This window comes from Hemicordylus capensis, chromosome 6, assembly GCF_027244095.1.
Source record: "Hemicordylus capensis ecotype Gifberg chromosome 6, rHemCap1.1.pri, whole genome shotgun sequence".
NCBI classification, from domain to species: domain Eukaryota; kingdom Metazoa; phylum Chordata; class Lepidosauria; order Squamata; family Cordylidae; genus Hemicordylus; species Hemicordylus capensis.
The window spans coordinates 88,519,250-88,535,302 of NC_069662.1; the positions used below are offsets into that span (position 1 = coordinate 88,519,250).

The window sequence follows — 16,053 nt, forward strand, 5'->3', positions numbered from 1 at the left end:
ATTGACTATTTTAATGAAATAAGTAAACTATGTATTTCAGTGCTTTTCAATGTCTTTACATTGGCTACATGCCTTAATTGATTTAATAGGTAGATTAATCAACACTCAATTTATTCACAGATGCAAATTGGTCTTTGATATTAGGTGGAGCTGAGATTAAGGCCAAACCTCATTGTTGGCGGCCTCACAAGTTTTGGCTACCTTCTCCTTTTACCAGATTATAGTTTTTCTTGCAGTTTGTGTCCCAAGATAGGAGATATTCTAATTTTCAGAAGAAGCCATTTCTAATGCCTTAGCAATAAGAACTACAGTCACTGAAGTTGACAGTGACATTCAAAATCGATATCAATATACCATTTAAACTTGAATCTTCTAAAATGCTAATAGGATTTTAATGTACTTATTTAAAAAGCCTTATTAAAGTACGGGAATTGTCTATACAGGTTGAATATCCCTAATCCAGACATCTGGAATGCTCCAAAATCCAGAAACCACCATGGCATGTGTCCACAGTACCGACTCGTTGCTTTGTTGCACCTCATAACAAAACAAAAAACAAAATGCCTCAGTTCTTCACTTTGGCGCTAGAGACGTTAAACAAAACCTAAAAAAATAAAATACAGTGTACAGTCACCTTTCATGTTTAGACTCTGATCCCATGCCCAAGATATATCATTACAGTATGCAAATATTCAAAAATCTGGAAAAGTTCCAATTGTTCCATTGTTTTCAATGGAAGTAGCACTATGCAACTTCACAGATATTGTTTTAAGTTGTTGTGCAACTAGCCTATCAGGCCTAGAGCAACTTCGTTACGAGGTAAAACTACAACATCTGGGGCTTTTTAGCTAAGAAAAAAGACGATTGAAGGGAGACATTTTAGAGGTCTATAAAATCATGCATGGTGTGGAGAAAGAGCGAAAATTTTCTCCCTCTCGCACAACACTAGAATCAGGGGTCATCCCATGAAACTGATTGCCAAGAAATCTTGGAATGACAAAAGGAAATACTATTTCACACAATGCATAACTAACCTATGGAATTCTCTGCCACAAGATGTGGTGGCAGCTAACAGCCTGGATAGAATTAAGAACGTTTTAGATAAATTCATGGAAGACAGGTCTATCAGTGGCTACTAGTCGGAGGGCTATAGGCCACCTCCATCCTCAGAGACGAGATACCTCTACCAATTGCAGGGGAGTAGCAGTAGGAGAGTGGGCATGCCTTCAGCTCTTGCCTGTGGGATTCCCAGAGGCATCTGGTGGGCCACTGTTTGAAGCAGGATGCTGGACTAGATAGGTCTTGGGCCTGATCCAGCAGGGCTGTTCTTATGTTCCCTGTTATGCAACATGGTTGGGACTGCCTTGCATGTTGTGTAGGAGCCCTGGCAGGCCTCTGACATTAGTGTAACTGCTACATGGAATGCTGACCACTGGTTAACAGTAGACAACACTGTTAACCGTGGTTTAGATGAGGGCTCTTAACTGTAGTTAAGAGAGCATCACTAGTATGAACACCTGCCATTATTCCTCAGCTTTATTTATTATCATATTTACATACCGCCTGATATGTGCAACTCTAGGCGGTGTACACAACAAATATAAAACAGTTAACAGTTTCACAGAATAAAAAGTTAAAACAATCTCATGAGATAAAAACAAATTAAACAATTTAAAACTAATTTCAGTTTAAGGCCTGAGAAAACAGGTGCATCTTGAGGGTCTTTCTAAAAAACAAATAGAGATTGAGATGCTCTTATTTCAACAGAGAGCATATTCCAAAGCCCCAGGGCAGCCACAGACAAGGCCCAGTCCTGAGTCACCACCAAATGAGCTGGCGGTAACCATAACTGGACTTCTCCAGATGATCTTAGTAGGTGACAGGGTTCATGACAGAGAACGCACTCACTGAAGTACGCTGGACACAAGCCGTTGAGGGCTTTATAGGTAATAACCAGCACTTTGTATTTCGCTTGGAAACACATCGGCAGCCACTGCAGTTCTTTTAAAATTTGGTGTTATATGGCCCCTTTGGGTTGCCCCAGAAACCAATCTGGCTGCTTCATTCTATACCAATTGTAGTTTCCGGACTATGTACAAAGGTAGCCCCATGTAGAGTGAATCCTGGGGGTTACCAGCATATGCAGCACTGTTTAAAGTCATTCACCTCCAGAAATGGGTGTAGTTGATGTATCGACCAATACGTCAGAAATCCTCAACCTGAGAAACCAGAGAGAGGTTTGCATCCAGGAGCACTCCCGAACAATATACCTGATCTTTCAGGGGGACTGTAACTACATCCAGAAGAGGCAGATCCAAACCATCTCCTGGGTCCTGAACCCCCACAGTCAGTACCTCCATCTTACTTGGATTCAACTTCAGTTTGTGATTCCTTATCCAGCCCATTATCACCTCCAGGCACGCATTTAGGGACATTGTGCCATTTCCTGATGAGGTCAATATGGAGAAATATGGTAGCTTAACCTATCTTGCTGAGTTGTGTGGATAAACGTGGCAAGAATTGTGTAGTACTGTACTCTGTAAATTCTTAGAAATGCTAGTAACAAACTACTACTGTCTTTAACTTGTATAGCTTGAAACTTGGTATTGACAATGTGCAGTTAGATGATAGAACTAGACAAGATAAGCATTCCATTGATTTGTTCTGCGGAATTTGGTCCTAATGAATGGTATAGCCCTAAACAGTTTTCTGATCTCATTAGTTAATTGCATTAGTTTAATGTGTAGAGCTTTTAATGGGAAAAGTCCACAGATAGCAGAGAGGTATGAGGTTCCTGCTGTGTAATTTGGTTGTTTTCATTTTTTCAGATGCAAAGTGAAAAGGCAAATAGTGTACAATATGAACAAATGGAATAGGTTTTTAATTGATTACTGTGACAAATTGGCAATTAGTTATGCAATAGCATAGTTATGCTGCTCTTGTTTTCTTCAAAATCCTAGCTATAGACAGAATCTCACACTTTCTGTGAGCTTTGTTGGAAATGTTCCTTCGTGTTTTGAATTGCACACCTGTGCAGGCAAGCATATATTAGCATTTATAGGCTGCAATCCAACACAGATTTAAGTATGCTGATTGCTGTTTATTATTATTATTGTTTACACAGGATAGGTGTTATTGATTGGTTTGTTTTATCCAGACATCGAGTCCTTCCCAAGGACCTGGGGTGGCTGAATTTTATTATCAATGTTGTTGCTGTTATTATAGATATCATCGCAGAATATAGGCTGTTCCCAGTAAAGTTGCTTTTTGTGATTGGCTGATGGTGATTTCTGTGGCCCCTATGTTGTTGAGGTGCTCTTCAAGTTGTTTTGGAATTGCACCTAGGGTGCCAATTACCACTCGGATTATTTTGGTCTTTTTCTGTCACAGCCTTTCAATTTCCATTTGTAGATCTTTGTATTTTGTTGTTCTATTTCTTTTTCTTCTGTTCTGCTATCCCCTGGTATTGCTATGTCGATTATTTTGACTTGTTTTTCTTTCTTCTCGACTACAGTTATATCAGGTGTATTGTGTGGCAGATGTTTGTCTGTTTGTAGACGGAAGTCCCATAATATTTTTGCATCTTCATTTTCTAAAACTTTTCAATTGTGTGGTCACACCAATTTTTGGCTACAAGTAGCTTGTATTTTTTGCAGATGTTCCAGTGTATCATCCCTGCTACCTTGTCATGCCTTTGTTTGTAGTCGGTCTGTGCGATCTTTTTACAACAGCTGATAAGGTGGTCCACTGTTTCATCTGCTTCTTTTACAACAGCTGATTAGGTGGTCCACTGTTTCATCTGCTTATTTACAGAGGCGGTACTTGCTGTTTGTTGTTGATTTTTCGACTTTTGCTCTTATTGCATTTGTTCTTAGTGCCTGTTCTTGTGCAGCCAATATTAAACCCACTGTTTCTTTCTTCAAGTAACCATTCTTAAGCCATTGCCAGGTCCTGGTGATGTCTGATTTTCCATTTATATTGTGCAAATATTGACCATGCAGTGGCTTATTTTTCCATTTTTCTGCTCAGTTCTTTCTTGTAGGCCTGCTTTGTTTTATTGGTGTTGAATAGCCTTTCAGGCTAAAGTGATACCTCAGCTGCTATATGGGATTCAGGTTAGACCACCAAAAGACTTACAAGCTTTAGAAAAAGTACAATCGGGCTTTCTGAGATCACTATTGGGGGTACCAAAATGTGTCCCGGACTCCTTAATACGGCTGGAGATTGGGCTATGGAAATTGGAGACCAGGGCCTGGCTGCTCATAATCCTGTATTGGATTAAGACTTATCTTTACCCGGCAGGACTTATACCTCATCTCCTTGCCGCTACCCCACAACCCCGTTGGTGTATGATGGTTGAGGAAAGACTCCGGAAGATGGGCTTCTGCCCAGTACAATTGTTAGAACAGGGCGAGTCAACAGCAAGATCCCTAGTCAAACAAAGGCTTAGGGACATAAATTTCCAGGAGGAAAGGGCCTCTGTAAATAGGCCGCTACAATTCCTAAGCACTAAGAAAGACTGGGTCACAGCCTCTTATTTCTATACAATCTATTCACCAAAGCTGCGCTGGGCGTTTACAAGAGCTCGCTTGAATGCTTTACCCTCAGCGATGCTAGTAAGGAAATTTGAGAGAAAACCCTATGAGGAGAGGCTATGCCTTTGCGGAGCTGCTCCCGAAACACTGACGCATTCACTGTTACATTGCCCACTTTATACAGATGAAAGAGATTTATTTTTATCTCAGTATCTGAAAGATCTCCAAAGCCACTCAGTGGAGACAATTCTTATATGCTTATTAGAAGACAGGGACCCAACAATATCCCTGGCGGTTGCTAAATGTTGTTATACATTGACCAAACTAAGAGAAGCTAGAGCACAGCAATCGGTTACTGTCAAAGATTCCTGATTTTATATATTTGATGACATTTTAGACTTTGTTTCCATTATTTTCTTTTTACTGTGTATATTCTGCGTATATTGATGTTTGATCTAAGATCGTAAATAAATAAACAGTAACGGTGTTGAATAGTTTCTCGTTATTGACCATTTTAAGTACATCTTCTTCACTGTCCTTTATTTATTCTTCTCGGCCTCTTTTCTCCTCTTCTACTGTTTGATGGACTTGCAGCATTCCTCTTCCACCTGAGCTGCGAGGGAGGTATAGCCTATCTACATCACTGCGTGGGTGCAGAGCATGATTGATGGTCATTATTTTCCTGGTCTTATGATCTAGTGTCTCTAGCTCTGTCTGGATCCAGTCTATTATTCCTGCACTGTATCTGATAATAGGTATAGCCCAGGTGTTTATGGCTTATATGGTGTTCCTGCCATTGAGTCTGGACTTTGTGGTTTTTCTAACTCTCCTGATGTATTCACTTCCAATTTTTCTTTTAACTTCAGTGTGTGCAATGTTATCAGCCTGGAGAATGCCCAAGTATTTGTAATGTTCTTTCTCTTCCAGGTTCTTGATCTTGCTTCCATTGGGCAGTTCTATTCCTTCTGTTTTTGTTATTTTTCCTCTGTTCATTATTAATGCAGCACACTTGTCTAGTCCAAACTCCACTGCTATATCGCTACTGAATATACGGACAGTGTTTAGCAGTGATTCAATTTCTGACTGGGACTTTCCATACAACTTCAGATCGTCCATGTACACCTGATGGTTGATTTTACTTGATGTTTTAGATGTTTGGTATCTGAGGCCTGTTTTGTTTAGTATTTGTGAAAGTGGGGTCATGGCGATTACAAACAACAGAGGGAATAGTGAGTCCCCTTGGAAAATGCCTCTTCTAATGCTAACCTGCCCAAGTGTCTCGCCATTGATTGTTAACTGTGTACTCCACATGCTCATTGCTTTTTAAATAAATATCTGAATGTTTTTGCTGACACCAGTTGTTTCTAAACATTTTAGTATCCATGTGTGAGGCAATGAATCGAAGGCTTTCTTGTAGTCAATCCATGCAACACTTAGATTTGTTTTTCTTCTCTTGCAATTTTCTAAAATCATTTTGTCAAGTTCAAGTTCTTTAATGTTACAGCCACAAGTCAAAACAGAAGAGAAAGATTACAGCTATATAACAATAAATTGAGTGTATATAATTAAAGCAGGCTGAAATTAGAATTAGTTAAAAAAAATTGAAAACATAGTGATAATAAAAATTATCAATTGTCAATCAGCAGCTGGTCTTTTGTGCCTCTGGTGTTCGGGCAATTTCCTTCCTGTTCAACTGGAAGCTGCTTATTAGTTAATAAGTGTTGCATTACTTCATCTGCTATTATTCCAGTTAATAATTTGAACATGGTTGGCAGGCAGGTTATCAGTCTATAATTACTTGGAACTGCTGCACCACCACCACCACCTTCTTCTTCTTCTTCTTCTTCTTCTTCTTCTTATTATTATTATTATTATTATTATTATTAATAAAATAATTTTGGCTGGTAGGTTTTTGAAGCAATAAAGTCATATTTCCCAGTTACCTACAGATGTCAATTTTTGCAACGCTCCTGCCACTTAAAACTAGCTGAATGCACTACATTTTATATCGTAATATCCTTGTGGGTACATTTAATTTTTTAAAAAATATATATTTTAGCAGAAATTCTGAATTAGTCATATTTCAGCTGTTATTGTTCTCAACAGATATTTAGCACTTGGTAATCAGTTTAATACTTCCAAAATGACACCATGCCCGTAAAAAGCAGATCTTTCTCAGATTCAAAGTTACTGTGATTCACATTTACCATATATGATCGTTGTACAATAAAATGAATGTTTGAAGTTCAAATCCTACACATTTCAAATCGTTCTTTTACTTCACTTTTGCAAGCACATTAATAACAAATTATATTACATATATTTAATTTCTTAAACTTCATCTAAATGACTTTGCCCGGTCAGTGATGGACCTCGGCTACTAGTGTGTGTATAAAGTGTTTATAATTCCCTCCGGCTTAACTGGACAAAGAGACACCTTGATGTGATTCCTTTATGTTTTGCAAGAGGAGAGTGACTATTCCTATGCATCTCCCTGTAGCATTCCTCCCAGTGGCTGTTGCTAACATTTCCCTTGTTTGTTTTTAAGATTGTGAGCCCCTTTGGGTCAAGGAACCTATCATCATCATCATCATCATCATCATCATCATCATCTGTTATGTAAACTGCTTTGTGGATTTTTTGCTTGAAAAGCAGTATATAAATATTGCGGGGGGGATGTTCAGGGTTTGGACATTAAAGTAAAATACCATATGGCAACTATTTCAAAAGTCTTATGACTGAGTATATTTTCTGCGCAACAAATATGTGAAGGGGAAACAGTGATAAAAACAGTGATATAAAATTTATTTTTAAAACATGTTTTAGAATCCTTGAGGATAGTATAAAGGACATGTCTTTAATTAAGTGCCATATACTTAGTAAAAATCCATGTTAGTTGAGAAATTGATTTTTTTAGAAAAAAGCTGTGAGTTTTCCTGTATGGGGTAAATGTCACTCTGTTCATATCTTAAGCTTTGCTGCAAGTCAAGACTTGTACTATTCAACCAGGTTGTCATAGAAACGCAGCTAACTGTCATCTCAACTCAGACTGCTGATGGTTTTATTTGTAGGTTTGCAGGATTATTAAAATTTAACAAAAATTATTGATTTGCTTTTTATTTACGCTGCTTTGTGTGTTTACCTTTAGAAGTTCAGGCTGCATAAAAGCTTCTCCTAAGAGAAAAATGTATTTTAAAAAAATGCTAAATCTTGAGTTTAGCATTAAAAAAAAGATATGCCATTGATGGTTTCTCTCTTTTTATTTGGGAGGTGATGTATAGTCTGCAGCAGTGGAGTAATCTTGTATTTTACAAATAGTTTTTCATTCTGTTTGTTTACAGCAAAGAAAAAGCCTCCAAATTCACCTTTCGCTTGACTTTTACTTAACATAAGAGATACCTGTCAGAAAAGCATGAAATGGGTACATCAGTGTGCCTAATATTTGAAGTTTCTTACTTTATTCATATTTTTCTTGAAGCTCTGGCAGAATGCTTCACTGAGCTGAGTTTTTGAAAGTATATGTTTTTTGTATATGCATGCACAAGAGAAATTACTTAGTTTTCACTCATAAATAAGACAGGCAAAACTTATTTACAGTAACTTTATCTAATGGTCCGTGGATGAATGCTTTTATGCAAACTACTTGGGAGTCTAGAATTAACTTTTCACTTTGGTTGCACATTTGATGTCCAGACTTCAGCAACATGTTGGATCTTATTATAATGACTTGTTGCCTAGAATTTTTACTTTACATATTTATCCCCGGAGTGCACAGATCATTTGTGCACTGGAAGTGTCGTATTCATAATAAAGATGTATGAAATGCAATTATGTGTTAATTGTCACATAACGTGCAAGCTACAGGCAGTGTTAACTTGTTTCTTTAACTGTTTTGCATCTGTCAAGAATTAAGGAGCACAGGTAATTTGGCTGATTTATGCCCTGTGCTCTAATTTGACATTGAGTCTTTCTGACTGGTAACAACTTTGTTCAGTGTTAGATTTACTGAATAAAATTGCCTCTTTCTGGACATCTTGACACATCGTTTCAGACAACTGCGTCATTGGTTGTTGACATCCCTATATTAATCCTTCTTTTAATTCTGTCATAAACACTTTTAAATACAATGGTCTCTGGTTGTAGTATGTGAAGGGAGTCGATGTTTTGGCATTTTTAGCAGTGTGTATGTGTCTTGTGAAGGTCATTAGTGGAAATAGTTTACTAACTGAATTTAATTTAATTAAGCATTAATTAAAGCAAGTCTGGTATATTGGAAATAATGAGGATACACACTTGCAGTTTCAAAGCTTAAAACGGGGAGTTACAGAAGGCAAAAAGAGTTTGGTTAGGGATTCAGTGACTTGGCTAGTGTCTAATCGGAGGTTTCCAATGAAAAATGCCTGGACAGCGGGGAGAAAGGCAAGACGAGGGAGCCCGGATATAGAGAGGAGTAGCTGGAGTGTGGTGTGTGTGTGTGTGTGTGTGTGTGTGTATGCAAGCAATATTAGTACAACATTAGTAATATTGATTTGATGGGTATAGATTAAATGGAATAAGCTTATTACATTAAAATCTGTATACAGTTTGATTAGCAATGATATAAAACCTGCATAATACATTTTCATTCCAGGGTTTTTCAGAGGTCTTACTTTCCAACCATCAAGCCTGGTTTCTATATTAAATATGGAAACCTAAGATTATAGGACATTTAAAAAGGTACAGGTATCACAGTTCTGTAAAATATATTTTGAAGGCTGGAGGATTGAGATTACCCTGAGAATATTTATTAATTTGACAGCAGGTGAATGGTTTGTTGAAGTGACTGGCTGTTTAAGGTATTGTTAGATCTTGAATCATGCAAGCCTATTATTCAGAAATAGGATGAATTGGGAAGAGCAGATGGTAGGAATAAACAAACTGTAATGAAGAGTTAATTAACTTGCCTTGTTCTGACCATCCCCAATATACTGAATGCAAAGGCTCAAAATTTCAGCTGCTGCAATGCTCCCCCTTCTGATGAGCACCCCTTCCTTTCTCCTTGACTTCATGCTGCACTTCAGAGGTGCTCAGGATCTCTAGTTCACAGTACAAAGTCCAGTGTGGGACCTTGCCTTCCTTCTGAGCCTGGAATTTGAAGGAGAAATAAGGTTGATCTCTGACCTCGTCCTGTGTTTTCCAAAGACATTTTGCATGCCTCCAAAGCACAGCATGAAGCCATTTTTTAAAGTGCAACTAAACTAATACCTTGTGCTAACACAAACTTGCTCGCTCTGCCAGCAGTTCATTGCTGTGGATGTTGGTCACTGAGTTTAAGAACAAATTTGAATTCACTTTAACTGTTGCTAGCTGCCTTGAGCCATGGTAAAAAGTGGGATAGAAACTGGAATAAATCATTTGTTCCCCAACACACAGACGCCACCCTCTCTGAGTCTCCTTTGATGTTGCCTAACCATTATGTAGAGCAGAAGTTTGAGTGATTAGCACTTCTTCTCACCACACTTTTGTGTCTTGTCCAAAGCCTGGAGACCATGCATCTCTAGGCTTCAGACAAGATGTAGGAGCACAGCAAGAGAAAGTTCAGTCATTGACACTTGTATTCTCTGTCACCTCAGAAATCATCCTATGTTCATCTTTCTCCTCAAGCAGCCTTTTACTTGAATGTCAGCCTTTGGCATCTATTTACAACTAACCTCTTCTTAGTGGCTACCTTTATTTTTACTTACAGCCTTTTGTTTCTGTCCTTTACACAGAGGTGCAGCCACTTTTAAAAGTCCGGGGGGCGGGTTTGTAGTATTTGTGTTTTAGCATGGTATTAAAGGTGGCTAAAGATGTTTTCGCTTTTTTTTACCATCAATTCCATACATTGCATGTTTTCTGTAGGGACTGGAAGATTTGGTTTATTTTTTGTCACAGAGTATACATGCTGATTCCCCCCCCCCACACACACACACACCTCTAATGACGTATTTGAGCTCTTCTTGTGCAACAGTAGTGTTAACATGTTTATGAAAAATATTTGCATACAGAATTCTGTTGCCAATTATGCATTATGAGTATTTTACCTTCTGTTTGTTAGTGAAGGGTTCACATCACAGGAAAGCATCTATGGCTGTTCCTATGTAAATAATAGGGGGGGGGGTAGCAGATTGTATGGTTTTATTAAACCCATGTCTTTCTTTTCTTGTACAATTCTTAATAATACAGGAAGATGACAGTGAAGAAGAGCCCAAACTGAAGTATGAGAGGCTTTCTAATGGGGTTACAGACATTCTTCAAAAGGACGTAGCTAGCTGCATGACAGTACATGAGAAGGTAACATGGGACTGATTTGCTCCCTTTTTTAATGTACTTATGAATTTCTCAGTTTTGACCCAAACATTAGGAATTCTGGTATATGTCATGTCAACACCTCCAAAGTGAGAATAAAGTTGTTCTTGCAACTTTATCCTAGCCCAAATTGTCCTTGGATAGGGGTATATTTGCACATCCACTACCACTTGCTGAAGAAGTGGAAGACAGGTATGGCATTCTGAATCAAAATTTTACCTAGTAAATCTTCTAGAGCCATCTATTATCAAATCACTTTTCTGGCATTTTTGTCAAGTGCTTGACGAATAAAAATTACCTCAATTTTGGGCTTCGAATGACCCCATGCTGGGATGATTTATTTGCATTTAATCTTTTTTTCTTAACCTTTTCTGTGCTTGGAAACAGCTTTATAATCATCTTTGGAGTCAGATATATCCCAGTTGTGACCAAAATTAAACTTTAAAAGTGTATATAACAGTGGCTCCAATTTAATATAAAAAATATGAAACTATGAAGGTTATGACTATATAGTGATGATACCAGGCTTCTACAATGACCTGAGTCAGACCTCAAGTACCTTGGTTGTCTGTCTTAAGATTCTCCCATTCTTTTTAAGTGGGAGCTGATATAAATGTAATATCGTAGGATTTGCCTGTGCAAATCACTGCTCACACAAGTAGTCTGCTTCTGTGGACAGGATAAGGTCAGAGGAACTGCTTACAGAAGACAACAGCATCTTCTTCATTGAGCAGAGTGCAGTCAACAAGTGGATTCCACCCCCCACCCACCCCGAAGTAACTGCTGTGAATTTCTATGAGAGGCTCCTCTGACCTTATGCTGTTCACACAAATAGACAGACCGCTCAAGGAATTTTTTGTGCCTGTAAGCCGTGAAGTATAATGTCAATTCCTGGATACCTTTTTAGTGAAATTAGATAAAACCAGAACTGGGCCAAATTTTCTGTGGCAGAAGCCCCGAACAGATCTCTTTAAGGTTCTCAGTGTAGTCACTGAGCTGGCCCACAAGAGCAAAGATCAGGGAGGTTCTTAAGTCTTAGAAAATGTCAGGCTGATTCAACTACTGCTACATTTGGGTTTGTTATAACATTTTTGCCAAGATTTGTTAGTCATTTTGGAAGCCTTTAAGACCAAAAAGTGGGTTGTTAACATTTTTATTAATATGTAGTAGGAAACCTTGCAGTCACAAATTAGATTAGAGACTGTAATCACAAGGACTAAATTCCAAGATGCTTTTCAACTCAATTGGGACAAGCTCAATTGTCAATATATAAAGGAAATTAACTTCCTTTATATACATAGAATAATAGAATTTTAGAGTTGGAAGGAACTTTAGTAGTCTTCTGATTTTTATTTGTTTTATTGTTTTATTAAATTTCTCTACCACCTTTCATTACAAACAATCTCGAGATGGTTTACAAAACATTTTAAACAATATAAAACTATAAAAATTACACAATAAAATATTTAAATGGAATACTAATCATAAATTTAAAAACATACACAATGTAACTAGAAAATACAAAGAAGCAGCAACAAAAAACACCTCTCATCTAAAAGCCTGGGTAAAACAAGATTTCACTAGCTTTTTAGTGAAACCCTTGGGAGCAGGCATTCCCTCAGATATCCAGGGACCAAACCGTTAAGGGCTTTAAAGGTCAAAAACAACACCTTGCATTGTACCCGGAAAGAAATTGGCAGCCAATGTTGCTCTTTCAAAATGGGTGTAAAATGATCCCAGCAGGCAGCACTGGGTAAAATCCTAGCTGCCACATTTTGCACTAGCTGCAGTTTCTGAATATTCTTCAAGGGCAGCCCCATGTAGAGTGTGTTACAGTAATCCAGCCATGATGCGACTAAGGCCAGATGTGCCTTTTCTTCCATACAACTCCCTACTCCGTACAGGAGTATATACACTATACAGTAGGGGGTAATATACAGTAGGGGGTAATTGACCCAACTTGCTTTCTGAGCGGAGCAGTCAAACCTGTATAGAAAAACACATTGAGTGTATTGGTACAGATTGCAGGGGAGAATTGCATATTGTCCCCCTTTAAATTAAGCTATTGCTTGAAATATAACAGCGGGTTAAGATACAACTATGACCCATTTGCGATGTCATTAAACCATGGCTTAATCCTGAATTGTGTGCAATGTCCCCTAGCCTTGGGTGCATACACTCCCCCATCCCTTCACACAGATGAATAACTCTACTTTCAGTCCTTACTTGGATCAAGCAAGGACTGGCGGCTGTTACGTGGTCCAGAAATGGGACTGTTTGTATACCCTCCCTTTGTGCCCCCACAGATGTGTCTAGTCTGGTGTCTGTATGTGTGTGTGTGAGGGGGGGAGGGGGGATAGAAGGGGGGAGGGGGGGAGTCCAGGAAAGGAACAGTGTTCAACGTTGAAGCTAACGGCAGCCTCTGAAAGACTTTCTGCATGACCATCCTGGAGCATTCCTGAGACCCCAAACTAGGCATCCATGACTTTACTTGCTTGTCAGCGGGTTGCTGCCTGTTTCACCTAGTTGTTAAAACCACTCCGTCTCCTTCCCGGATCTGCCTATGCCTTAGAATCAACAAACTCACCATATCCCCAAAACCAACATTTGACTTCCCGCATAATCTCGTCTTCCAGTCTAGCCCTTTTGAATCCATAGTTCTATTGCTTTCCATTGAAGACCATTCCCATTAATTTTAAACTGGAAAGGCATCAATTTAGTGTCTTTTACTCTATAAAATATCTCTGGCCTCAAACCCCCAATTTGTGCATTCTTGGGGACCCACTCTGAAGGTGGTTACCCCTTTGCTTTGCCACCACCACATCCCATTTTTCTTCTCTGAGAACCTGGCTTCACTTCCCCTTTTCAGGCTAATGTAGGGAGAATTCTTTTCCTTTCTTCTGCTCAACTCAAATTCCCCCTTCCCATCCTGGGTGTGTGTATGTGTGTGTGTGTGTGTGTGTGTGTTGTTTTTTTTTTAAGGGACCAACCAGTTAGGCTAGAAGAGCTTTTAGCTCTTTTTTTATCCCAGAGGGTGGGAAAGGAGATGTATTCCTTTCCAAGTGGGGAGGGTGGTCACCTACTCGCTCCTCCCTAGAATAAAAAGAGAAGGCCCCATAGGGACCCTGACCTGAAGGTCTCTTTTGCTGGTCAATGACCAAATATACTTATATATATCATCTCCTGAAGGTCTGTCCAGAGACCACAGACTCATGAGAGATGGTCCATTTTAGTCTGATAACTAAATTGACTTGTTTACTATGTGCGATTGGAGTCCACACATGGTCTACTCTCTCACAAGAGCGTGAGCTACAATCAGAGGGCCATTCTCTAGGTTTTTACCACTTGGGTTGGAATTAATTTCAGCCATTTTATCCTGGCCAAGGGTACTCGCAGGGTGCACTTTTCAATTAAAGTGACTCTAGACACATGATCGTCTCCATTATAGTCTCTGGTTGCTTAGTCTCTCGTTGCCCCAGTATAGTTCATTTTTCAGTTGGTGGCCCCTTGGTGACACAGGGACTGCCATCATGTCAAATTCCACTTCCGAGTTCCAAGCAGCTTTTCTTCTTGTGCATAACCTTGCCCCAGGGATTGCTTCATTGCCATAGAGCTGAGCCACGGCCCTCCCTTCATAGAACAAAGCTGATTCTCCCTGTGCTTGCCTGGTTTCTCTACCCAAACTTGTTCAGGTTTCTTTGTCCCTCTGCTCTGCTCCCTTCTCCGGATGGGCTCCATTTCCATTCTCTGCCCAAACCCATTTGGTCTTTTCTCTCCTTTCCATCTGACCCTCCCCCTTCTCTGGGCTGACTCAATCAAGCATGGTTTCTGAAAAGTTAAATCTTGCCTCAGCAACCTTTTGGAGTAATTTGAGAGTGTTGACAGGCGTGTGGATAAAGGTGATTCAGTTGATATTGTATATCTAGTCTTTCAAAAAGCGTTTGACAAAGTTCCTCATCAAAGACTCTTGAGAAGATTTAACAGTCATGGGATAAAGGGACAGGTTCATTTGTGGATTGGTAACTGGTTGAAGGACCTGAAACAGAGGGTAGGTATAAATGGACAGTTCTCTAAATGGAGGGAAGTGGGGTCTCCCAAGGATCCTGTACAGGGATTGGTGCTTTTTGATTTATTCATAAATGATCTAGAATTTAGGGTAAGCAGCAAGGTGACCAAATTTGCAAATCACCAAACTATTTAGGGTAGTGAAATCCACAATAGATTGTGAGGAACTCCAAAAGAATCTCTCCAAACTGGGTGAGTGGGCAACAAAATGGCAGGTGCAGTTCAATGTTAGCAAGAGTAAAGTGATGCATATAATTAGGAAGGGGATTGAAAATAAAACTGCTAATATCATAATGCCCTAATGCAAATCTATGGTGTGGCCACATTTGGAGTACTGTGTATAGTTCTAGTCACCATACCTCAAAAAGTCCATTATAGAACTGGAAAAGGTGCAGAAGAGGGCAACCAAGATGATCAGGGGCCTAGAGCACCTCCTTTACAAGGTATGACATGTGGCTTTTTAGTTGAGGGAAAAAAGATGGGTGAGGGGCAACATGATAGAGGTCTATCAAATCATGCATGGAGTGGAGAGAGACATTTTTCTCCCTCTCATATAACATGAGAACCAGGGATCATCCCATGACACTGATTGCCAAGAACCTAGGACTGAAAAAGGGAGTTCTTTTTCACACAATACATAATTAACCTATGGAATTCTCTGCCACAAGATGTGGTGACAGCCACCAGCCTCGATAGGCTGGGCATTATAGGCCACCCCCAGCCTAAGAGGCAAGATGCCTCTAAATACCATTTGCAAGGGAGCAACAGCAGGAGAGGGGGCATGCCCTCAGCAGTTGCCTGTAGGCTTCCCAGAGGCATCTGCTGGGCTACTCTTTGAAACAGGATACTGGACCAGATCCAGCAGGGCTGTTCTTATGTTCTAATCTACTTCTCTTCCCCAGATTTGCTTGGGTCTATCCTCCTTTTTCTTTCACTTCTCCTTCCTGAACTTCTCCTCCTTCACTTCTCCTTCCTGAACTCTATCCTTCTTTTTCTTTCACTTCTCCTTCCTGAACTTGTTCCAGTATATCTCTCTCTTTCCTCTGTTCCCTCCATGGATTTCCAGATTAGGTCTATTACGTGGATTCACTCAGTTCTCTTCCCTTTTGTCGTTCACTCCCTTTTC

At 39.4% G+C, this 16,053-nt stretch overlaps 1 protein-coding gene across 7 annotated transcripts in view; it reads left to right on the forward strand.

Annotated features, from left to right (window-relative positions):
* Positions 1–16,053, forward strand: part of VPS41 (VPS41 subunit of HOPS complex) — a 167,353-nt gene that overhangs the window by 22,046 nt on the left and 129,254 nt on the right. For 6 of the 7 annotated variants that reach the window (XM_053259881.1, XM_053259885.1, XM_053259886.1 and 3 more), the window contains exon 3: positions 10,740–10,847. The exons of the other annotated variant lie outside the window; for it this stretch is intronic. In XM_053259881.1, the coding sequence (XP_053115856.1) occupies positions 10,740–10,847 (108 nt within the window). The remainder of the gene's footprint in view (positions 1–10,739; positions 10,848–16,053) is intronic. 7 annotated transcript variants of the gene reach the window in all.